This window comes from Hyperolius riggenbachi, chromosome 12 (assembly GCF_040937935.1).
Source record: "Hyperolius riggenbachi isolate aHypRig1 chromosome 12, aHypRig1.pri, whole genome shotgun sequence".
Taxonomy (NCBI): Eukaryota; Metazoa; Chordata; class Amphibia; order Anura; family Hyperoliidae; genus Hyperolius; species Hyperolius riggenbachi.
Genome location: NC_090657.1, coordinates 5,757,826 through 5,783,853, shown reverse-complemented (window position 1 = coordinate 5,783,853; position 26,028 = coordinate 5,757,826). Strand labels below are relative to the sequence as shown.

General features: G+C 46.9%; 1 protein-coding gene across 4 annotated transcripts in view; it reads left to right on the top strand.

The window, feature by feature from the left end:
* The window catches only part of UNK (unk zinc finger), a 121,858-nt gene that overhangs the window by 79,244 nt on the left and 16,586 nt on the right, over positions 1 to 26,028 (top strand). For all 4 annotated transcript variants that reach the window (XM_068264357.1, XM_068264359.1, XM_068264358.1 and 1 more), the window contains 3 exons: positions 16,062 to 16,236; positions 20,508 to 20,609; positions 24,490 to 24,678. In XM_068264357.1, coding sequence (XP_068120458.1) covers positions 16,062 to 16,236; positions 20,508 to 20,609; positions 24,490 to 24,678 — 466 coding nt within the window. The remainder of the gene's footprint in view (positions 1 to 16,061; positions 16,237 to 20,507; positions 20,610 to 24,489; positions 24,679 to 26,028) is intronic.

Below are 26,028 nucleotides of genomic sequence, written 5' to 3'. Positions count from 1 at the left end.
ATATGTAGAATTGGGAGAGCGTTCAATTTTGCTTACATTTAATCAAGTATGACACGCTCTGCCCTTCCTCCACAATTTGGCCAATTAATGAAAGATCTAGATTTTTCCGCAGTTTATGGTTTGTTTTTTACATTTGTACAATTCTTACATAGTTAGTTAGGTTAAAAAAAAATCCCTCCATCAAGTTCAACCAGGAGAAAATGAATAAGTAACATGAGGTAACATTCCTCTCTTGCACCCTCACATATCCCAGTTTATCCAAGAGAAGGAAAAAACCCTAAGGGAGAAATACATCCTTCCTGACTCAGGGCCCGTATGCAATTCATTTTTTCACCTGAGTTATCAGCTAGGAGATCATTTTCATACTCTCTTAAAGGATACCACAACTGAAATGTGACATGATGAGATAGACATGTGTCTGTACAGTGCCTAGCACACAGATAACTATGCTGTGTTCCTTCTTTTCTTTCTCTGCCTGAAAGCGTTAAATATCAGGTATGTAAGTGGCTAAATCTGTCCTGACTCAGACAGGAAGTGACTACAGTGTGACCCTCACTGAAAAGAAATTCCCCTTTTTTACCTCTTTCTTGCTCTCAGAAGCCATTTTCTGCTAGGAAAGTGTTTTATAGTTGGAATTTCTTATCAGTGAGGGTCACACTGTAGTCACTTCCTGTCTGAGTCAGGACTGAGCCAGCCACTTACATACCTGATATTTAACTATTTCAGGCAGAAAAATAAAAAAAGGAACACAGCATAGTTATTTGTGTGTTAGGCACTGTACATACCCATGTCTATCTCATTATGTCACATGTCACTTCTGGTATCCTTTAAAACTCAATTTGCAGCATTTTACAATTGAAAAAGGTACCCAAAGGTTGGTGGGAAAGTACTGTCCATATTATGCTGGGTATTTTCTTGTTTGCTGGTGGCTTAAAAGTCATTATATGACAAGTTGTGAAAATATCACCTCAGAGAAAACTCAGTAGAAAAAGTGAGTTGCATCTGGGCCCAGGTGGTGGTCAGATCAAATCCCTGGGAATTAACTAGAAATTATAGCTGCGGATGTCCTTCAATACACAAGGAAGGCATCCAAACCTGGGGCTTCCTCCAGCCCCTACAAGTCACGTGTGTCTCTCCCTGCAGCTCCGTGCTCTTCCCGCTGGCAGCCCCAATGGGTTGGCATCTTCTGCGCATGCACGGGCGTGTGTGAGCGGCCCATGTCGCCCTCATCGGGGGTCGGCGATCTTCAGAGGCTGCCAGCGGGAGGCGGGGGAAGACCAGAGCTGTAGTGAGGGACACACATGTCGTGTAGAGGTTGGAAGAAGCCCCAGGTCAGTGAAGATTTATTTAGTCACCATCGCTTGTCCTTTAAATGCAGATCTAGAATTTGCCATAACTATTTCCTGTAATAAAATATTCCCCATTTTAACAATTCTTACTGTAAATAACCTCTTCCTAAATAGATGACAAAGCCTTATTAGCTCCATATGCAGATTATAATAAGGCAACTCATTTCAGTGTTTGTTTTCATTTATATTTATAAAGCTATGAAATGCTCTGTGAGAGTCATGTGAGAGTCAGCAGGTGTAGCTGTTCTGCATTCAGTGTTCGGTTTGGTAACATCCTCCCTGGGGTTTGTTATGACGTCTCGCGGACAGCGGAGATTCACCGATTAGCAGAACCATTCCAGACATTTGTATCTTGATAATCAAATCTAATTTTATTAGAGCAAAAATACAGATGTCATGCTGGGAGTTACATACACTGGAGAAGGTCAAAAAAGAGCGTTTCCTCCCCAAACCTCTGCAAACCGTTAACTCAGATATCTTCCCAGAATGCAGTGCGAAGAGTAACTGTCAACAGAAAGTAAGAGTTAATGTATATAACGAAAAAAGAGCATTACAGGAAAGTACCACAGAGTGGCAGTGCTCAATATTAACTGAACAAAATACATACTGGAAAGCAACGGAACAACAACATGGCAATACAATATCACCTCAGCTGAAGCAGAACACTCCCCGTCTGAAATTGTAATGTCACTATATTAAAACATAACGGATGTTATATAAACAGTAGTTTGTTGTATCCGAAGAACCTGAAACAAAAAACATATAATTCAAACATTAAACTATAACTGGTGATGGTGAAATAATCCTGAAAAGGGTTCAAGTGATGTTCTTGATGCCTTGACGAGGTTATTCCTCAAAGTGTAGCAATAAAAATAGCTTGGCGATGGGTCTGATAAAGGTCTTTACAGTTCCGAGGCTTGTGACTGTCTCTTCTGCCTCGTGCACCTTTCCATCCTCACCGGGAAAGCTGTTTGTGATGAGATCCATAGATCAGTCAATCCTTTGGGCTTGTTGATCCTCCATAAGTACAACTTCTCCAATATGTAGGTTTGGAGTAGATTGCTGCAATTTCCTTCAAGGCTGAAGAAGAGCGACGTACTCCTCCTTCCCCAGACTCCAGAAACCCCTTGCTAGGTGCTGCACATGTTTCCTATGGTAGGAGTTACCTTTTGTGACGTCTCCAGGTGGAGTAGGTCCAATTTTCTAGATGAGCAGTGACTGGGGTGATGAGGTTTTGATCTCATGATAATACCCAGAGTATATGATTTGGCTAAATCCCCTCCCTAGTTTCATGGAGCCGTCTTCACTGATTTCATTGAAGCGGGCTGCTACTCCCTTTAGCTGCACCACACCTTGTCTCTGTTTTCTGCATCTTTAAATATATGAATAAGAGGCCTAATATAGAGATTTGCTACTGAACCTGTGGTGCTGCTGCTATTTCTCTGCTCCACTAAATAGTGATGTATTTATGCATGTTCATCAGATCACCTCTTAGTCATCTTTTTTCAAAGTTAAATAATCCCAGTTTTCCCAACCTTTTTTGGTGAGTGAGATCTTCCAAATGCCTGGATTAATTTGGTTGCCTTTCTTGCCTCCTATACCTGTAGTATGTCAATGTTCTTCCTACAGAGTGCTGCCTAAAATTGTATCCCATATTCCAGATGTGGCCTCACAAGTGATATATACAGATGGAGTAGTGTGTGCCCCTCCCCCTGCATCTTGTCCCCTCCCCCTGCATTATCCCATACTCCAGATGTGGCCTCACAAGTGATTTATACAGAGGGAGTAGTGTGTGCCCCTCCCCCTGCATTATCCCATACTCCAAATGTGGCCTCACAAGTGATATACAGAGGGAGTAGTGTGTGCCCCTCCCCCTGCATCTTGTCCCCTCCCCCTGCATTATCCCATACTCCAGATGTGGCCTCACAAGTGATTTATACAGAGGGAGTAGTGTGTGCCCCTCCCCCTGCATCATGTCCCCTCCCCCTGCATTATCCCATACTCCAGATGTGGCCTCACTAGTGATTTATACAGAGGGAGTAGTGTGTGCCCCTCCCCCTACATCATGTCCCCTCCCCCTGCATTATCCCATACTCCAGATGTGGCCTCACTAGTGATTTATACAGAGGGAGTAGTGTGTGCCCCTCCCCCTGCATCATGTCCCCTCCCCCTGCATTATCCCATACTCCAGATGTGGCCTCACTAGTGATTTATACAGAGGGAGTTGTGTGTGCCCCTCCCCCTGCATTATGTCCCCTCCCCCTGCATTATCCCATACTCCAGATGTGGCCTCACTAGTGATTTATACAGAGGGAGTAGTGTGTGCCCCTCCCCCTGCATCATGTCCCCGCCCCCAGCATTATCCCATACTCCAGATGTGGCCTCACAAGTGATTTATACAGAGGGAGTTGTGTGTGCCCCTCCCCCTGCATTATGTCCCCTCCCCCAGCATTATCCCATACTCCAGATGTGGCCTCACTAGTGACTTATACAGAGGGAGTAGTGTGTGCCCCTCCCCCTGCATCATGTCTCCTCCCCCTGCATTATCCCATACTCCAGATGTGGCCTCACAAGTGATTTATACAGAGGGAGTAGTGTGTGCCCCTCCCCCAGCATCATGTCCCCTCCCCCTGCATTATCCCATACTCCAGATGTGGCCTCACTAGTGACTTATACAGAGGGAGTAGTGTGTGCCCCTCCCCCTGCATCATGTCCCCTCCCCCAGCATTATCCCATACTCCAGATGTGGCCTCACTAGTGACTTATACAGAGGGAGTAGTGTGTGCCCCTCCCCCTGCATCATGTCTCCTCCCCCTGCATTATCCCATACTCCAGATGTGGCCTCACAAGTGATTTATACAGAGGGAGTAGTGTGTGCCCCTCCCCCAGCATCATGTCCCCTCCCCCTGCATTATCCCATACTCCAGATGTGGCCTCACTAGTGACTTATACAGAGGGAGTAGTGTGTGCCCCTCCCCCTGCATCATGTCCCCTCCCCCTGCATTATCCCATACTCCAGATGTGGCCTCACAAGTGATTTATACAGAGGGAGTTGTGTGTGCCCCTCCCCCTGCATCATGTCCCCTCCCCCTGCATTATCCCATACTCCAGATGTGGCCTCACAAGTGATTTATACAGAGGGAGTTGTGTGTGCCCCTCCCCCTGCATCATGTCCCCTCCCCCTGCATCATGTCCCCGCCCCCAGCATTATCCCATACTCCAGATGTGGCCTCACAAGTGATTTATACAGAGGGAGTTGTGTGTGCCCCTCCCCCTGCATCATGTCCCCTCCCCCTGCATTATCCCATACTCCAGATGTGGCCTCACAAGTGATTTATACAGAGGGAGTAGTGTGTGCCCCTCCCCCTGCATCATGTCCCCTCCCCCTGCATTATCCCATACTCCAGATGTGGCCTCACTAGTGACTTATACAGAGGGAGTAGTGTGTGCCCCTCCCCCTGCATCATGTCCCCTCCCCCTGCATTATCCCATACTCCAGATGTGGCCTCACTAGTGACTTATACAGAGGGAGTAGTGTGTGCCCCTCCCCCTGCATCATGTCCCCTCCCCCTGCATTATCCCATACTCCAGATGTGGCCTCACAAGTGATTTATACAGATGGAGTAGTGTGTGCCCCTCCCCCAGCATCATGTCCCCTCCCCCTGCATTATCCCATACTCCAGATGTGGCCTCACAAGTGATTTATACAGAGGGAGTTGTGTGTGCCCCTCCCCCTGCATTATGTCCCCTCCCCCAGCATTATCCCATACTCCAGATGTGGCCTCACTAGTGACTTATACAGAGGGAGTAGTGTGTGCCCCTCCCCCTGCATCATGTCTCCTCCCCCTGCATTATCCCATACTCCAGATGTGGCCTCACAAGTGATTTATACAGAGGGAGTAGTGTGTGCCCCTCCCCCAGCATCATGTCCCCTCCCCCTGCATTATCCCATACTCCAGATGTGGCCTCACTAGTGACTTATACAGAGGGAGTAGTGTGTGCCCCTCCCCCTGCATCATGTCCCCTCCCCCAGCATTATCCCATACTCCAGATGTGGCCTCACTAGTGACTTATACAGAGGGAGTAGTGTGTGCCCCTCCCCCTGCATCATGTCTCCTCCCCCTGCATTATCCCATACTCCAGATGTGGCCTCACAAGTGATTTATACAGAGGGAGTAGTGTGTGCCCCTCCCCCAGCATCATGTCCCCTCCCCCTGCATTATCCCATACTCCAGATGTGGCCTCACTAGTGACTTATACAGAGGGAGTAGTGTGTGCCCCTCCCCCTGCATCATGTCCCCTCCCCCTGCATTATCCCATACTCCAGATGTGGCCTCACTAGTGACTTATACAGAGGGAGTAGTGTGTGCCCCTCCCCCTGCATCATGTCCCCTCCCCCTGCATTATCCCATACTCCAGATGTGGCCTCACAAGTGATTTATACAGAGGGAGTTGTGTGTGCCCCTCCCCCTGCATCATGTCCCCTCCCCCTGCATTATCCCATACTCCAGATGTGGCCTCACAAGTGATTTATACAGAGGGAGTTGTGTGTGCCCCTCCCCCTGCATCATGTCCCCTCCCCCTGCATCATGTCCCCGCCCCCAGCATTATCCCATACTCCAGCTGTGGCCTCACAAGTGATTTATACAGAGGGAGTAGTGTGTGCCCCTCCCCCAGCATCATGTCCCCTCCCCCTGCATTATCCCATACTCCAGATGTGGCCTCACTAGTGACTTATACAGAGGGAGTAGTGTGTGCCCCTCCCCCTGCATCATGTCCCCTCCCCCTGCATTATCCCATACTCCAGATGTGGCCTCACTAGTGACTTATACAGAGGGAGTAGTGTGTGCCCCTCCCCCTGCATCATGTCCCCTCCCCCTGCATTATCCCATACTCCAGATGTGGCCTCACTAGTGACTTATACAGAGGGAGTAGTGTGTGCCCCTCCCCCTGCATCATGTCCCCTCCCCCTGCATTATCCCATACTCCAGATGTGGCCTCACAAGTGATTTATACAGAGGGAGTAGTGTGTGCCCCTCCCCCAGCATCATGTCCCCTCCCCCTGCATTATCCCATACTCCAGATGTGGCCTCACTAGTGATTTATACAGAGGGAGTAGTGTGTGCCCCTCCCCCTGCATCATGTCCCCTCCCCCTGCATTATCCCATACTCCAGATGTGGCCTCACTAGTGATTTATACAGAGGGAGTAGTGTGTGCCCCTCCCCCTGCATCATGTCCCCTCCCCCTGCATTATCCCATACTCCAGATGTGGCCTCACTAGTGACTTATACAGAGGGAGTAGTGTGTGCCCCTCCCCTGCATCATGTCCCCTCCCCCTGCATTATCCCATACTCCAGATGTGGCCTCACAAGTGATTTATACAGAGGGAGTTGTGTGTGCCCCTCCCCCTGCATCATGTCCCCTCCCCCTGCATAATCCCATACTCCAGATGTGGCCTCACAAGTGATATATACAGATGGAGTAGTGTGTGCCCCTCCCCCTGCATCATGTCCCCTCCCCCTGCATTATCCCATACTCCAGATGTGGCCTCACTAGTGACTTATACAGAGGGAGTAGTGTGTGCCCCTCCCCCTGCATCATGTCCCCCCCCTGCATCATGTCTCCTCCCCCTGCATTATCCCATACTCCAGATGTGGCCTCACTAGTGACTTATACAGAGGGAGTAGTGTGTGCCCCTCCCCCTGCATCATGTCCCCTCCCCCTGCATAATCCCATACTCCAGATGTGGCCTCACAAGTGACTTATACAGAGGGAGTAGTGTGTGCCCCTCCCCCTGCATCATGTCCCCGCCCCCAGCATTATCCCATACTCCAGATGTGGCCTCACAAGTGATTTATACAGAGGGAGTTGTGTGTGCCCCTCCCCCTGCATCATGTCCCCTCCCCCTGCATTATCCCATACTCCAGATGTGGCCTCACAAGTGATTTATACAGAGGGAGTAGTGTGTGCCCCTCCCCCTGCATCTTGTCCCCTCCCCCTGCATCATGCATCCTCCCCCTGCATTATCCCATACTCCAGATGTGGCCTCACAAGTGATTTATACAGAGGGAGTTGTGTGTGCCCCTCCCCCTGCATCTTGTCCCCTCCCCCTGCATCATGTCCCCTCCCCTGCATTATCCCATACTCCAGATGTGGCCGCACAAGTGATTTATACAGAGGGAGTAGTGTGTGCCCCTCCCCCTGCATCATGTCCCCTCCCCCTGCATCATGTCTCCTCCTCCTGCATTATCCCATACTCCAGATGTGGCCTCACCAGTGATTATACAGAGGGAGTAGTGTGTGCCCCTCCCCCTGCATCTTGTCCCCTCCCCCTGCATCATGTCCCCTCCCCTGCATTATCCCATACTCCAGATGTGGCCGCACAAGTGATTTATACAGAGGGAGTAGTGTGTGCCCCTCCCCCTGCATCATGTCTCCTCCCCCTGCATTATCCCATACTCCAGGTGTGGCCACACAAGTGACTGATACAGAGGGAGTAGTGTGTGCCCCGCCTTCTGCATCATGTCCCCTCCCCCTGCATCATGCCCCTCCCCCTGCATTATCCCATACTCCAGATGTGGCCTCACAAGTGATTTATACAGAGGGAGTAGTGTGTGCCCCTCCCCCCTGCATCATGTCCCCTCCCCCAGCATCATGTCCCCTCCCCCTGCATTATCCCATACTCCAGATGTGGCCGCACAAGTGATTTATACAGATGGAGTAGTGTGTGCCCCTCCCCCTGCATCATGTCCCCTCCCCCTGCATCATGTCCCCTCCCCCCGCATCATGTCCCCTCCCCTGCATTATCCCATACTCCAGATGTGGCCGCACAAGTGATTTATACAGATGGAGTAGTGTGTGCCCCTCCCCCTGCATCATGTCCCCTCCCCCCGCATCATGTCCCCTCCCCCTGCATTATCCCATACTCCAGATGTGGGCTCACCAGTGACTGATACAGAGGGAGTAGTGTATGCCCCTCCCCCTGCATCATGTCCCCTCCCCCCGCATCATGTCCCCTCCCCTGCATTATCCCATACTCCAGATGTGGCCTCACCAGTGACTGATACAGAGGGAGTAGTGTATGCCCCTCCCCCTGCATCATGTCCCCTCCCCCCGCATCATGTCCCCTCCCCCTGCATTATCCCATACTCCAGATGTGGGCTCACCAGTGACTGATACAGAGGGAGTAGTGTATGCCCCTCCCCCTGCATCATGTCCCCTCCCCCCGCATCATGTCCCCTCCCCTGCATTATCCCATACTCCAGATGTGGCCTCACCAGTGACTGATACAGAGGGAGTAGTGTATGCCCCTCCCCCTGCATCATGTCCCCTCCCCCCGCATCATGTCCCCTCCCCCTGCATTATCCCATACTCCAGATGTGGGCTCACCAGTGACTGATACAGAGGGAGTAGTGTATGCCCCTCCCCCTGCATCATGTCCCCTCCCCCCGCATCATGTCCCCTCCCCTGCATTATCCCATACTCCAGATGTGGCCTCACCAGTGACTGATACAGAGGGAGTAGTGTATGCCCCTCCCCCTGCATCATGTCCCCTCCCCCCGCATCATGACCCCTCCCCCTGCATTATCCCATACTCCAGATGTGGCCTCACCAGTGACTGATACAGAGGGAGTAGTGTGTGCTCCTCCCCCTGCATCATGTCCCCTCCCCCCGCATCATGTCTCCTCCCCCTGCATTGTCCCATACTCCAGATGTGGCCTCACCAGTGACTGATACAGAGGGAGTAGTACACCAGCAGCTCGTGATTTTATTTCCCATTATTATGCATCCCAGAATTGTATTGCTTTTGCCGCTGCTGCTTGGCAATGAATCCAGTTGTGAATTTTGGCAAATCCAGGTTTGACCATAGTGGGCTGTAGTAGTTCCATTGTCCCTTTTTCTAAGTATTTAACCCTTCATGATCAGATACTACTGGCCTTAATGTGGGATGTTAAGCGCATTCTCCCTGCCTGTTGTTACAATTGTAATACGAAGTAGTCCATATGGACGGAGGGTATTGCTAGCCCACCAAGATCAGAGGGGTTTTGGAAGAGGAAGTATTTAATTTTGGGTCTTAACCAGTTCCAAATTACACTTGGGACTAAGGCCTAACACCGCAGAATTGGGCTGTGAGTAAGTAGATGAATTGTGTATAGGTAGTAGGACTGGGTCATATTTGACTCTACCCATTGCAGAAAGGGGTAGTTTGATTTAAGCATTACTTAGTTTTCACCTAAAATAAGGTGTCTGCGCTTTCCAAACAAAGTTAAAATTACTCAGAAAAAATTGTTCCAGATAAAGTTAACTTAAATTACAGTTTTTCCACTTTATTTTTAGTAGATTTTTTGCTTATTGGGGGCTGAGCCAGGAGTCAGTCCTGTCACTTTGCTGTTCACAGTAGTCGTACCACCAATTGGCAAGCTAATGTAAGAACCTGACACTGCAATGCTCTTTATCCACAGCTAGATGTGTCCCTCAGACATGGCATGATAGACCCTACTCTATCATCATCATTATTATTATTATCATTATTTATTGGATTTATACTGAGCTGGACAATAAATAAGGTTACAGACAATGAGAGCAGGGGAGACCAACAACACAATCCAGGTAATGAATAATACACAATGGCAGATCATACACTGGACTAGTAGTCCCAATAATACGAGGTCACATTATTCTGTGGGTAGATGCCCAATCCAGTATGATACACAAGGAGGGAGGGACCTGCCAAAGGCTTACAATCTAGAGGGAGGGACCTGCCAAAGGCTTACAATCTAGAGGGAGGGACTTGCCAAAGGCTTACAATCTAGAGGGAGGGACCTGCCAAAGGCTTACAATCTAGAGGGAGGGACCTGCCAAAGGCTTACAATCTAGAGGGAGGGACCTGCCAAAGGCTTACAATCTAGAGGGAGGGACCTGCCAAAGGCTTACAATCTAGAGGGAGGGACCTGCCAAAGGCTTACAATCTAGAGGGAGGGACCTGCCAAAGGCTTACAATCTAGAGGGAGGGACCTGCCAAAGGCTTACAATCTAGAGGGAGGGACCTGCCAATGGCTTACAATCTAGAAGGAGGGGGTGACGACACCATGTAGATGTAAATGGCTGCTTAGCCAAGCTATGGGAGTATATGAGAGACAAATGGCTAAACTAAATGCTGACAAAACGGAAGCTGATTTCATTAGAAGCCGGCGTCTGGCAGCAAAATATTCCTAATCATCCCCACAGGGGGTTCTGGACCCAGATTTCAATAGATCTGATCATGTGTGTATTGTGTATTAGTTGACTGAAAATACGGGAAACCAGTTTCTTCCAACAGACTTTGTGTAAGAAGAGCATAAAGCGATGGTTGGAGAGTGTGTGCGGTAACAGATGGGCTGTCCGTAGCTTGATGATGTAGGACATATTTGGTGTGCGTCTGATAATCCCGTCTCCTGTACATGGATGCTGCTAACCGCTTGCATGGATTCCTGCCCAGAGAATGAATGAACTCCCGTCTCCTGTACATGGATGCTGCCAATCGCTTGCATGGATTCCTGCCCAGAGAATGAATGAACTCCCGTCTCCTGTACATGGATGCTGCCAATCGCTTGCATGGATTCCTGCCCAGAGAATGAATGAACTCCCGTCTCCTGTACATGGATGCTGCCAATCGCTTGCATGGATTCCTGCCCAGAGAATGAATGAACTCCCGTCTCCTGTACATGGATGCTGCCAATCGCTTGCATGGATTCCTGCCCAGAGAATGAATGAACTCCCGTCTCCTGTACATGGATGCTGCCAATCGCTTGCATGGATTCCTGCCCAGAGAATGAATGAACTCCCGTCTCCTGTACATGGATGCTGCCAATCGCTTGCATGGATTGCTGCCCAGAGAATGAATGAACTCCCGTCTCCTGTACATGGATGCTGCCAACCACTTCCATGGATTCCTGCCCAGAGAATGAATGAACTCCGGTCTCCTATACATGGATGCTGCCAATCGCTTGCATGGATTCCTGCCCAGAGAATGAATGAACTCCCGTCTCCTGTACATGGATGCTGCCAATCGCTTGCATGGATTCCTGCCCAGAGAATGAATGAACTCCCGTCTCCTGTACATGGATGCTGCCAACCACTTCCATGGATTCCTGCCCAGAGAATGAATGAACTCCGGTCTCCTATACATGGATGCTGCCAATCGCTTGCATGGATTCCTGCCCAGAGAATGAATGAACTCCCGTCTCCTGTACATGGATGCTGCCAACCACTTCCATGGATTCCTGCCCAGAGAATGAATGAACTCCCGTCTCCTGTACATGGATGCTGCCAACCGCTTGCATGGATTCCTGCCCAGAGAATGAATGAACTCCCGTCTCCTATACATGGATGCTGCCAATCGCTTGCATGGATTCCTGCCCAGAGAATGAATGAACTCCCGTCTCCTGTACATGGATGCTGCCAACCACTTCCATGGATTCCTGCCCAGAGAATGAATGAACTCCCGTCTCCTGTACATGGATGCTGCCAATCGCTTGCATGGATTCCTGCCCAGAGAATGAATGAACTCCCGTCTCCTATACATGGATGCTGCCAATCGCTTGCATGGATTCCTGCCCAGAGAATGAATGAACTCCCGTCTCCTGTACATGGATGCTGCCAACCGCTTGCATGGATTCCTGCCCAGAGAATGAATGAACTCCCGTCTCCTATACATGGATGCTGCCAATCGCTTGCATGGATTGCTGCCCAGAGAATGAATGAACTCCCGTCTCCTATACATGGATGCTGCCAATCGCTTGCATGGATTGCTGCCCAGAGAATGAATGAACTCCCGTCTCCTATACATGGATGCTGCTAACCGCTTCCATGGATTCCTGCCCAGAGAATGAATGAACTATGCTGGAAGGAAAAACAAGCAGTGGCACCTGTGAGAGAAGAATCCATGCAAGCTGTTAGTAATCTCCACAAAACAGCCTCCAAGCTACAACATTATATATGAGAGTTGGGACGCTAGGGATAGTCAATGGGATGCAAAGCGTTCTGAGTTGATGCAGGATTATGCAAATTTATGTAGCTTGAAAATGGGCCAGTCGATTCCAACCTTCACGTGACTCGCTTGGTCTGTTTTCAAGTTGCAGAAATATGCATCTGAAATTTGCATAATCCTTTATCCAGTGATGTAGGGATTGCCATAGCAGTGATAGCAGCTGCTATGGGGCCCATAGCCAAGGGGGCTCAAGTGGCAAAGGCCAGCAGTGATAATGGGATCCACAGTGGGTCCCCTGAGGTGTAGAATAATGTGAGTGGAGCAAATGAGAGAAGTTATCTATACTGGGATACTGAATACTAGGGGCCCCTTAGGCTACCTTTACTGCAGGGCTGTCTTTTACTAGAGGCCCCTCTGACTACCCATACTGGGGGCGGGGGGGGGGGGGGGGGCTACCTAATACTAGAGGCCCCTCTGACTACCCATACTGGGGGGGGGGGTACCTAATACTAGAGGCCCCTCTGACTACCCATACTGGGGGGGGGGTACCTAATACTAGAGGCCCCTCTGACTACCCATACGGGGGGGGGGGGGGGGGGGGCTACCTAATACTAGAGGCCCCTCTGACTACCCATACTGGGGGGCTACCTAATACTAGAGGCCCCTCTGACTACCCATACTGGGGGGCTACCTAATACTAGAGGCCCCTCTGACTACCCATACTGGGGGGGGGGTACCTAATACTAGAGGCCCCTCTGACTACCCATACGGGGGGGGGGGCTACCTAATACTAGAGGCCCCTCTGACTACCCATACTGGGGGGGGTACCTAATACTAGAGGCCCCTCTGACTACCCATACTGGGGGGGGGGCACCTAATACCTTTACTGGGGTGCACTTCTAGATTGCTGTTTTAGAGGCCTACCTAATACTGGGGGTACTAAGAGGCTGTTTCTAATTCTGGAGGGGGTGCGGCCTGCTGCCTAAAACCTGTGTGTAAGGGAGGGGCACAAGGGTGCCTTACATTTTTTTGTGGGGGGCCCCAATAAAAACGTTGCTATGGGGCCCCATGGTCTCTAGCCATGCCCCTTCCTGTATCAACTAGAATGACTTGCATCTCATGGACTATCCCTAGTGGACGGCAAGCATGTGGTCTGTGATCACAGATAGTAGGGTGGAGCCTGAGATCGGCCACCAGTGGTGGAAGAGGTGGGTGGAGAATAGCAGACTCTTCCATGCTGTGGGTGGAGGGGTGGAAGTAAGGTAGGTTGGTTATAAGCTGGTTTGGCACATGGGTGAAGCATATTATACAAGCCCTTATTAGAAGATTATGTTTTAGAGGAAACCGTGATTGTATTTTGATAATAATAATAATATTATAAGGTTATTGTGCAGAAACTGCTGGAAAGATTTCTTTATGGTTTTTGCTTTTGCATTCATTTTTCTTCTTTCTCTTCTTTCACTTCTCTTTCCTGTTTGTTACTTCACAACAGAACAGAGGTCACCTGTTTTATGCTCAGATTCCTCCTGCTTACAATGTTTGCTCTCTATGTACCTCTGACTGTTATTCTGCTGCCAAAAGGTTATCCATTTCTCATTCTATTTCTCTTCTCTTTTTATAACTGAAATCTGTTAAAAGAAATAGCTGTATTTGGAATAATTTCATTGCAGAACTCTTTAAAAGTAGTCTCTGATCAATAATCAGATGTAAGGCATTAATATTGATTTTGCTTTGATAGGACCACTATCACGAAAATTGTAAAATGTAAAATACATGTAAACCTATACAAATAAGAAGTACATTTCTCCCAGAGTAAAATGAGCCATAAATTACTTTTCTCCTATGTTGCTGTCACTTACAGTAAGCAGTAGAAATTTTACAGAACTGACATGTTTTGGACTAGTCCATCTCTTTTTACAGTAAGCAGTAGAAATTTGACAGAACCAAACTAGTCCATCTCTTCATGGAGGATTCTCTGCATGGCCTTTATTATTTCTAAAGAGACAATCCCTGAAAAGGATTTATATAAAGATGCAGACCGGCCCCTACCCGTTTGCATACTGTTTTGGCAGTTGGAAGGAGCAACTGCCATTCACTAAGTGCTTTTGTAAATAAAGAAAACCCTGAGAACCCCCCATAAGGAGCTGGGCTAGCCCAAATCCTGTCAGTAATGTCAGATTTCCTACCTACTGTAAGTGACAGCAACATAGGAGAAAAGTAATTCATAGCTCATTTTACTCTGGAAGAAACATACTTCTTATTTGTATGTGTTTACTTTATTTTAAATTTTTACAATTTTCGGAATAGCAGTCCTTTCAAGGACCTCTCCAGCGAAAAAAGTAAGCAGATAAAATCTGACAGAACCGACAGGTTTTGGACTAGTCCATCTCTATATGGGGGATTCTCAGAGTTTTTTTTATTTCAAAAGCATTTTCTGAATGGCGGTTGCTGAACCTAACTGCCAAAATAGTGTGCAAGTTATTAGGGAGGCTGGCTGGTATCTCACTGTTTTGGCAGTTAAACTGCTGTTCAGGAAATGCTTTTGAAAACAAAGAAAAACCCTGAGAATCCCTTAGGAGGAGATGGACTAGTCCAAAACCTGTCAGTTCTGTCAGATTTAACTGCTTACTTTATCCGCTGGAGTTGTCCATTAAGAGAGTTGACAAGCCAGCATCAGACTGTATGTGTAGCCGCTCTGTTCTAAATGTCTATGGCTTTTGGTTCTACCGTGCCTGCAAAATGCTCCACCAAAACGGCAAAGTCGCGTGAACCGTAAACTGAAGTCATTTGACTTACAGACCACAGAGCAGATTCTGCACTTGTACATCCTGATTCTGCCATGCAGGTCCTTCCCAATCTGTTACCACTGTCACCATATGCTTCCACCTCCAGTGATGGGCTAATAGCTAGATTTTTATCAGAGCAGTTTGTAGAACAGAAAAACGTACTACAGACCATCTAGACACATTTTTTTTTATCTGTGACCAGTTCTAAAAAGCAGTTGCTACATTATCACTTGATAACATGAATTTCACAATTGTACAGCAGATTTATAGAAGGGTACCTTCTGTTTTAAAGCAAATCTGAAGCAAAAAATACTTACGATGTAATGAATTGTATGTGTAGTACAGATAATCAATAGAACATTAATATTTTTATTTTGAGTTATTTAACTTTTTTATGTCATTGCATCATTCAGTGACAGTTGCAATTTAAAAACCACACTCTGTATTTTAAGCTATAAAACAAAGCCTAAATAATGACCCTTTGAACTTTCCTGCAGTAAAACCTTATCTCAAGTTGTCTCTTATTGTTTCTTGACTGTTTTTTAAGTGCTTCAGAAAACAAGACTGTATTCGGCCCTGTGGGAGGAAGAGCTCAGAGAAGCTCTTTTGCATTAGATAACAACTGAAGTTTCTTAGCTCTTGCTGTACTGGAAAACAATATGAGACTTTTCTTTGCTCCTAATGTTCTATTGATTATCCGTACTACACATATCATAGGTTTATTTTCTCTTCAGGTTTTCATTAAGAATATATTGCTGCACTTTTGAAAATATTGTGAATCTATGTAAATGTGTTTCAGAATACAGTTGAGCGCTTTCAGCGATGATTTTAGGTGCGTTGTTGTTAATGTGTATTGTCCATGCAAAATGTTGACTTTTTACATAACAAACGATTCCGTTGTACAATGTTATTCCTATTCTATAACCCAGAATTGCTATATAATTCCATTGTTGCAGGATGCATTAGGAATACTTCCCATGGGGAGCCCACTCACGTCAAGCATTTCATCTAGTATCACCTCTAGCCTAGCTGCGACTCCGCCCAGCCCTGCAGCCTTAAGTGGCACTCCGGGTATGAATGCCAATGCTCTTCCTTTCTACCCAACCAGTGACACTGTAGAATCTGTCATAGGTAAGATATGTCTGTTGCCTTTCTCAGACTCTGACCACTTAACTTATGACATCTTTTTACCCATATTTTCTGCTTCACACAGCATTATTTGGTTAAACGATTGCCTGGGTCAGATACGTTGTACCTGAAACCCATCTCTTCAGGAAGACAGTTGTTGGGTTGTCAGTGGCAATATCCTATTCAAATGATTTATTCCATATTTGACATTTGGAAAACTCTTAAACGCTAAAAGTGATGAGTGGAGAGAAAGAAAATTTGGAGTCTAATTAAACAAAATGACATCAAATATTTCTATGAAGTTCCGTCAGCTTAGTGCTGTGTCCAGTTGGAACCCAAGCCTTTGCTCTGTTGGGCAGCTTTACATGGAAGTGGTGAGTCCATATACCATAGTCCTGTGGTCACTCAGTCAGTGGTCTATATTACTATGGTCACTCAGTCAGTGGTCTTTATTCCTGTGGTCACTCAGTCAGTGGTCTATATTCCTGTGGTCACTCAGGGGAGCCTTTTTACAGCCACTAAAAGGAAACTCTGTCTTGATGATTGGGGCTTCAAGCAAATTATGGGACCCTTTGAGTTCTAATTGCCCTCTTCCCCTGCTGACCATAAAGATGGTGGCATAAAGTCTGATTGGGTTGGGCACTGATTACAAATAATGTTTGTACTTTAGCTTCCCTCAGACTTCCTCTTTGCGGTGCATTCATACATTGTGTCGCTCATAAGAATTGAGTTTGATGCGTAGGATGATACTGTGGGCAGGGAACAAGAATTGTTGCTCATGTATATACTCACCTAAAGGATTATTAGAAACACCATACTAATACGGTGTTTGACCCCCTTTCGCCCTCAGAACTGCCTTAATGCTATGTGGTGTTGATTGAACAAGGTGCTGAAAGCATTCTTTAGAAATGTTGGCCCATATTGATAGGATAGCATCTTGCAGGAGATTTGTGGGATGCACATCCAGGGCATGAAGCTCCCGTTCCATCACATCCCAAAGATGCTCTATTGGGTGGAGATCTGGTGACTGTGGGGGCCATTTTACTACAGTGAGCTCATTGTCATGTTCAAGTAACCAATCTGAAATGATTGGAGCTTTGTGACATGGTGCATTATCCTGCTGGAAGCAACCATCAGAGGATGGGTACATGGTGGTCATGAAGGGATGGACATGGTCAGAAACAATGCTCCGGTATTCCGTGGCATTTACACGATGCCCAATTGGCACTACGGGGCCTAAAGTGTGCCAAGAAAACATCCCCCACACCATTACACCACCACTACCACCAGCCTGCACAGTGGTAACAAGGCATGATGGATTCATGTTCTCATTCTGTTTACGCCAAATTCTGACTCTATCGAGACTCATCAGACCAGGCAACATTTTTCCAGTCTTCAACTGTCCAATTTTGGTGAGCTTGTGCAAATTGTAGCCTCTTTTTCCTATTTGTAGTGGAGATGAGTGGTACCCGGTGGGGTCTTCTGCTGTTGTAGCCCCTCCACCTCAAGGTTGTGCGTGTTGTGGCTTCACAAATGCCTTGCTGCATACCTCAGTTGTAACGAGTGGTTATTTCAGTCAATGTTGCTCTTCTATCAGCTTGAATCAGTCGGCCCATTCTCCTCTGACCTCTAGCATCAACAAGGCATTTTCGCCCACAGGACTGCCGCATACTGGATGTTTTTCCCTTTTCACACCATTCTTTGTAAACCCTAGAAATGTTTGTGTGTGAAAATCCCAGTAACTGAGCAGATTGTGAAATACTCAGACCGGCCTGTCTGGCACCAACAACCATGCCACCCTCAGAAATGCTTAAATCACCTTACTTTCCCATTCTGACATTCAGTTTGGAGTCCAGGAGATTGTCTTGACCAGGACCACACCCCTAAATGCATTGAAGCAACTGCCATGTGATTGGTTGATTAGATAACTGCATTCATGAGAAATAGAAGAGGTATTCCTAATAACCCTTTAGGTGAGTGTATATGAGCAGCATGTACAGTTTCTATAGAGGGGGGTTAGGGCATACACAAAGGCTTTCAGTGGGCGGTGTGAGAGAGTGGACAATGCACTTATTTGTGCAAGAGACCTTGTAGGACTTCAGTACTCATGTTAGATTCTTGGCAGAATTTGAATGTCTTATCCCAGCACCCCCTGGAAGGTTTAAGCCAACAGCCTTCTAGAGTTCAAAGCTAAATACAGTGGATGATGTCACTCTTCTTTTAGATGTGTAAGGTAATAACTGACACCTCCTCCTCCTAAATGAGTGACAGTTATTGTTCTGCGTTAAAAAAAATACCAACATTTTTTGTCTTTTACACGGCATCGTGTTCTTGACAACAATATCAAGTAACTGTACAACAGGTATCCTGAGGTAGAATCATATGTTATATTCTAATGTAAAGTCAGGGCTAGGGAGATATTTCACAAAGAGATCATAACGAGGGATCCTTGAAAACTATCCCCTGCATTTGTCTGGATCCTTAAAAGAAACCTGAGGTGTCAGACTTATGGAGGCTGCCATGTTTATTTCCTTTTAAACAATACCAGTTGCCTGGCAGCGCTGCTGATCTTTTTTGGTCAGTAGGGTCTAAATCACACTCCTGAAATAAGCGTGCAGCTAATCTTGTCTGATTTGTCATAGACATCTGATCTGCTGCATGCTTGTTTGGGGTCTATGGCTTAAAGTATTATGCTGAGTGAAAACGTGCCGATGTATCTGACAGGTCCGATCTCGCTGCAGCCGATTCCCCGCTCGTTATCCCTGAGCGGACAATAGCGGGGTATCAAGCGGAAGATAAGCGGCGCCTGCGGGGACGAGCGGGTATCGAATCCGACGCGAGCGGGGACATGGCGGGTACGCGCGGGGATGCGGAAGAGTCGATCCGGCGGCTAATCGAGCCGCCTGATCGCTCCGTCTAGATGGAGTTTTAGAGGCAGAGGATCAGCAGGACAGCCAGGCAATGTGCATTATTTAAAAAGGGAACAAATATGTCGGCCCCCATATTCCTCTCACCTCGGGTTCCCGTTAATGGTTTGTTAAAGTGACATATGTCCTTTACCATGTATATACCAGAGGGCAAATGGAACTCTTCATGCACTTTGACCCTCATTCAGTTAACTTTCATTTTTATCACAGGAGATGCTTTTACAGTCGATCAATAATGTAGCTTTTTAGCCACCAGCAAGCAAAAAAAACAAAAAACTACTTAAAGGACTTACGAGGCGAAATTAGTAAAAAAAGTTAATCGCCTGCCTCATCTTTTAAGGCACGGAGGACGCCGTCCGAGCCCTCCGTGCCGATCCGCCGGGTCCCCCCGCTCGTTAGCCCCCCGGGCCGGCTCCCGACCCCACGGCCCGGGTCGGGCTCTCCTGCCTCTCGTAAAATGGCCGCTTCCTCTGGCCACGGCTGCGCAGTCTGCCTGCCTATAGAGAGATTGCCGGCTGTTGTCTTGATCTCACCAGAGGGATCCAGAGCCTCTGAGGATTGGAAGAAGAATGGCTGCCAGTATGTGTATCCCGTAACACTGTGGCGATTTTTCCGCGATCGCATTTAGCGCTTCTATAGAACTGAAACGCAATCGGCGGGAAATCGCCTGAAAATGGTGCAGGCGACGTGGTTGCGTTTTGTGATTTTGGGCAATTTGCGGCGATTACCGCAAATCGCCCAAGTAAGAACGGGCCCATAGGGTTTAATTACACTAGCGCTTTTAAAAGCACTAGCGTTTGAGCGTTTTGCCAAAAAAGTGTGAATGGGCCCTTAGCGGTATTTTATTAAGGTCTCTCATAGAAGAAATCTCAGGAGAAAAACAAATGATTGAATAAGGGAAGTGGTTTCTTCAGCTTTATCTCACATAGACGCATTTTAAGAGAGGCTCAATGAGATTTGAAGCTTGGGGAAATTTGATGCTAATTATTTTCAGACTTGTACATTATAAACTGGACCAGTCAAATAAATGCAGTAGCTGATGATTTTGATTGATCCCGTTCCAAGCTGAATAAATTTGCTTTATTATTTGCATACGCTTAAAATTATTAGCTTCTCGTTGACAATCCCTTCTTCAGAACAAGATTTACTAAACTGAGATAAATAATAAAACTAAAAAAGTAACCTTTACCTCTAACCTTTCATGCATTCTTTCACTGAGCAACTTGCGGGCGTGTTCAGGGAAGGTAGTGGTGCAGGTTTTAGAGAAGTCCTGAAATTCATAGCTGTAGAAGATAATTGAGCTGTTTAGGTGACTTTTCCCACTGATCCTTTATTTTCCTTTCTTAGAATCGGCCTTGGATGACCTTGATTTGAATGATTTCGGTGTTGCTGCTTTGGAGAAATCCTTTGACAGTAGCACGGTTACAACACCTGGCGGAATAATGATAGGTAATTTATTTTTCCTCCCTTTTTATAATGTTTGTACTTTTCTTTCTCTTTCTTCCTTATTTTACTACTGTAAAAAAACATTGTTCTGTATAGTTTCATTGGACATTGTGCATGGAAATGTAAAGAACAGCACCACATGCCAAATGGTTTTGATATTCACTGCACTGCCTAACTACATCATGCCATTTGTTTTTTGAGTATCATTTACAAGCACCCCAAATTCACTGTTTTATGCCTGAAAGTCTCTCTGCATAGTTATTCTACAAATCCCCCTTACACTTATGTTACCTTAAGAGCAATGCTAAATACTGTATATACTCACATATAAGCCTAATTTTTCAGCACAATAAATGTGCTGAAAAGTTACCCCGTCGGCTTATATGCGAGTCAGTGATAGATGGTGGAGCAAGTTTTATTACTGGAGGAGGAGTGTAACGATTGTGCACTAGCGATCCTGCTCTTGTCAGCTTGCTCCCTGCTGTGTCAGTGCCCCCCATCCACTGCAACATGATGTGCAGAGTGCGCTGCTCAAGACTACCTGTGTCCCCTTGTTTGTGGGGCGGAGTGTGCAAGCAATGTGTCAGCTGTGCAATGATCGGGGATTCTTCCTGTTTGGCATTCTTTGTCTCGGATCTATGATGCCATCTAGTGGCATCTTGAGACACAACTATGATCCTTGTGGCACATCTGGCTATTGGGACGGGTGCTGACTTGTACTGGGGGCACATCTGGCTACTGTGGAGGGGGGCTTATACGCGAGTCAATCACTTTTTCCTGGTTTCTGTAGGGAAAGTGGGTACCTCGGTTTATACACGGGACAGGTTATATGCAGTAGAAGGTTGTTTTAGAGTTTTGAAGTTAGCCACAGTGTAAGTCTTTTAAAGCTATTAGTTGCTAGATGTACACCTCTCCCAAAACTCTTTTTACAGATTGTTTCAGGTGCTGGTTCATGAACTATCACAGTAGAGATGCTCTGTTAGGCACCTAGCAGAGCGGCATGTTCTGCTCTGTGGAGAGGGGAAGAAGGTAACAAGAGTGGCACCAAAGTGCAGGAACATACGTCTGAAGTTCCCTCATAAAATGATGATCTACTGAAATGGATTGTTAGAGAGCCCAGCAATGTCAAAGGACATCTGAGCAGGCTTTATATTTATGGATGAAATTAGTAGGAACAGTTGTTTCAGCCAAGAAGACAGCAAGGACCGCCATATTATCCCAGGGAAAAATACACACACATATACAGTAGCAAGGAAAAGTATGGGAACCATTTGGAATTCTATGGATTTCTGCACAAATTGGTCATAAAATGTGCTCTGATCTTCATCTAAGTCACAACACTAGAAAATTACAGTCTGCTTTCCATATATATCAGTGGGAACATTAGAGAAAACACCTACAGCCCTGATAAAATCCCCGACTGAGCATTCAGTCTGGCTTTGCTCAGGAATCATTATAGCTGAGTCATTATAGCAGAGCCACAAGGGGGCAGGCTTGGGCTTGAAAAGACATCAGAGAAGACAGTGTATGACGAGGACAGAGGCGCCAAAAGAATAAAAACAATACTTAAAAGGTTTAAAAATGCTTAGGAGGCAGTGGTGGACTTACCTCCAGCAAGCAGACACAATGAGCAGTGTGTTTAGAACGCGTATAGGAGGCTGGCACTTCCAAGCGTGAAAAAAGCTCTTTTATTGAAACATTAAAAAGTGGTAATACAGCTGTATTACCACTTTTTAATGTTTCAATAAAAGAGCTTTTTTCACGCTTGGAAGTGCCAGCCTCCTATACGCTTTCTACATTGATTTGATCCAGAGGTGTGAGGATCTTTTGAGGCTTGGGCACCCTTATCCCTACTTTGGAAGAGTGCCACTCTTTTTACCAGTGTCTTTACCAGTGTGTTTAGAACAACATAAATTTATTGGTACACTCCGGGGGGTAGTCGCAACGCGTTTCGCAGGCAGAACCTGCTTCCTCAGGCAATGGAAAGTGGAGTACACAACAGCAATGAGTCCGGGTAACACCTGGCGCCAGGTGTTACCCGGACTCATTGCTGTTGTGTACTCCACTTTCCATTGCCTGAGGAAGCAGGTTCTGCCTGCGAAACGCGTTGTTCTAAACACACAGTTCGTTGTGTCTGCTTGCAGGAGGTAAGTCCACCACTGCCTCCTAAGCATTTTTAAACCTTTTAAGTATTGTTTTTATTCTTTTGGCGCCTCTGTCCTCGTCATATTTAATATCCACCCATGGTGGAGGGGGATACCCCATCTTTTTCCTGTCTACAGAGAGCGACTTCTTATTCCTGAGTGAGGACAGGCTAATCTCCTCACCTGCTTATATAGTGGTTACCTGGAGGTAACCCGTGTTTGTGAGTATATCGTTGTACTCTTCAGTAATTTCCCATTTCCTTAACCTACTACACTATATTGTGGCTCTCGGTTCTTCTCTTTACATATATCAGAGAAGACAGACTCAGCTATAATGATTCCTGAGCAAAGCCAGACTGAATGCTCAGTTGGGGATTTTATCAGGGCTGATAACAGGCAGGCTGAGCAGTGAAGGATGAAACCGAGAGCAGGGTAGGTGTTTTCGCTAATGTTCCCACTGATATATATGTAAAAATACATGAGGGTGCTTCATCTCTGGTTCACTTTAAACTTATACAACACAAATAATTAAATGTTTCCATGTTTTTATTGAACACACCATGTAAACATGCACAGTGCAAGTGGAAAAAGCAGAATGGTCAAGAATGACTCCTGACCGCTGTGTACGTCTGATCTGCAACTACAGGAATAGTTTGGTTGAAGTTATTGCTGCCAAAGGAGGTCCAACCAGTTATCCAGGGTTCATACTTTTTCCACCTGCTCTGTGAACTTTTCTGGCCATTTGTAAGGCCTCCAATAATAATGGTTTCTCTGTTTTGTTAAGTATACCTGCTGGGATGAGATTTAGTAAGCAGCAGTTTCGGATCTAGTGGAAGAGATATCAGAAATAAACGTAAGGCTCTGGGCCCGGTAGCCTTGCACTTTAGGGATCTGGGCCCTGTAGCCTTGCACTTTAGGGATCTGGGCCCGGTAGCCTTGCACTTTAGGGCACTGCCAGCGCGTATGTATCGGGTAGCTCTGCACTTGGCAACATTTGGGACATAAAAGGGAGAGAGAGAAATGCTGTATGGTGTTATCAGTGGGGTAGTGTGGTATGTTCTATGGAGTAAGTATAATTATTGCGGTATCTAGTGCTACTGGGGTGACACTGGTGCAATTGGTTAGCGGAAGAATTCTTTAGAAGTTGAGATCAACTGAAATTTATTACGTAATCTGTCACAAAAATAGCACTGTGTGTGAGGGACCTTACATCAAAGCAGACCTGAACTCAGCAGCTTCCTCTCTGCTCTAAGAGATAGGCAACTGCATAATAATCTTTAAAGAAAAACATTTCTATGTTACAGCTGATACAAATCCTACAATAACTCTGCAGTGTGTCTACCTCCTGCGTTTATGGAAGCAAGCATAGGGTTAATATCCTGTGTTTACAAATTAGCTGCTCTGCCGAGACTCCTAAGCTGACGCAGCTGAGAGATTGTAAATTACAGTTGTGATTTATCACAGATGAGGGGAAATTAGACTAAACTCTCTAAATCCATACAGGGTTCATTTCTCTGTTTTCCTTCTATCCTGTGCAAGAGTTCAGGTTCACGTTAAAGTGATGGTTCTGTGGTCCCTGGGCCTCTTACCACTTGGAGATCAGAAGCTGTTTAGTGTAAGTGCAAGTCCTGCTATTGCAGAGTACCGGACATGGAGCCCAGGTGTGACAGAATGTTGTTTCTCGCACAATCCTTTATTATTCCTGACCATTCTTTCCCTTGTGTTTTGCCCTGATGCAGGTGGTAGTCTCCTGCAGAGCTCTGCTCCTGTAAATATCCCGGGATCTTTAGGAAGCTCAGCCTCCTTCCATTCTACATCCCCGTCACCTCCCGTCAGCATCTCTTCACACTTTATGCACCAGACAGCCGGACCACACAGCCAATCAGAGAACACCTTTCTCAGCACGTCAGCCACACATGGTTCTTTGGGTAAGTTGCAATAACGTTGTTGTTTTTGGAGGACCGAGTCTGTTTTAGGAAATAAATTAGTAAAAGCTTCTTCAGACATTTAAGCACGTAGAAAAGATTCCCAGGAATTAATAACTGATCAGAATGACTTTAAAGCGGAACTGAAGTTAGATTTAAAACAAACTGTTTCACTTCCTGGGGCTTCTGCAAGCCCCCAATAGCCGTCCTGTCCTGCGCCAGTCCTGCACGATCCTCTGTTCTGCAAGCCCCCAATAGCCGCCCTGTCCTGCGCCAGTCCTGCACGATCCTCTGTTCTGCAAGCCCCCAATAGCCGTCCTGTCCAACGCCAGTCCTGCACGATCCTCTGTTCTGCAAGCCCCCAATAGCCGTCCTGTCCAACGCCAGTCCTGCACGATCCTCCGTTCTGCAAGCCCCCAATAGCCGTCCTGTCCTGCGCCAGTCTTCCACGATCCTCTGTTCTGCAAGCCCCCAATAGCCGTCCTGTCCAACGCCAGTCCTGCACGATCCTCTGTTCTGCAAGCCCCCAATAGCCGTCCTGTCCTGCGCCAGTATTCCACGATCCTCTGTTCTGCAATCCCCCAATAGCCGCCCTGTCCTGCGCCAGTCCTGCACGATCCTCTGTTCTGCAAGCCCCCAATAGCCGTCCTGTCCTGCGCCGGTCTTCCACGATCCTCCGTTCTGCCACACCCCAGCGAGGGGGAACTGGTTAGGGACCGGACGGTTCTGCACGAGCCTCCGTTCTGCCACACCCCAGCGAGGGGGGAACCGGTTAGGGACAGGACGGTTCTGCACGAGCCTCCTTTCTGACACACCCCAGCGAGGAGGGAACCGGTTAGGGACAGGACGGTTCTGCACGATCCTCCGTTCTGCCACACCCCAGCGAGGGGGGAACCGGTTAGGGACAGGGCGGTTCTGCTTCAGAACTTCACTTCTGCTTTAAGTTGAATGCCATCATTTATTCTTGATTACATAGTCATCAGGTGATCAGTAAATTTGAAAACTTGACCTACAGCGCTTGGTTGTGTGCTTGGGGTTGTTTTCCTGCTGAAAAAAGAACCGTCACCTCAGGTAATATGTGTTTGGGAATACCCTTTACAGAAAAAGAGCACAAAATACAAAGTTCTCTTATAGGTAGGCATGCTTAAATAACGGATTCGGATGAAATCTGAATAGGCGTTATTCGGTTTTCATCCAGGAAATTAAATCACCTGTGCGGGTGGGCAAGGGGGGGGGGGTGTTAATCTTACCCATCAGGCGTCTTCTTAGATCGTCCTTCGGCGCCTCCCATGATGTAAATGCTTGGAAATTGTTTGTAACCAATTACACTACGATTAAATATATGTTTGTCAA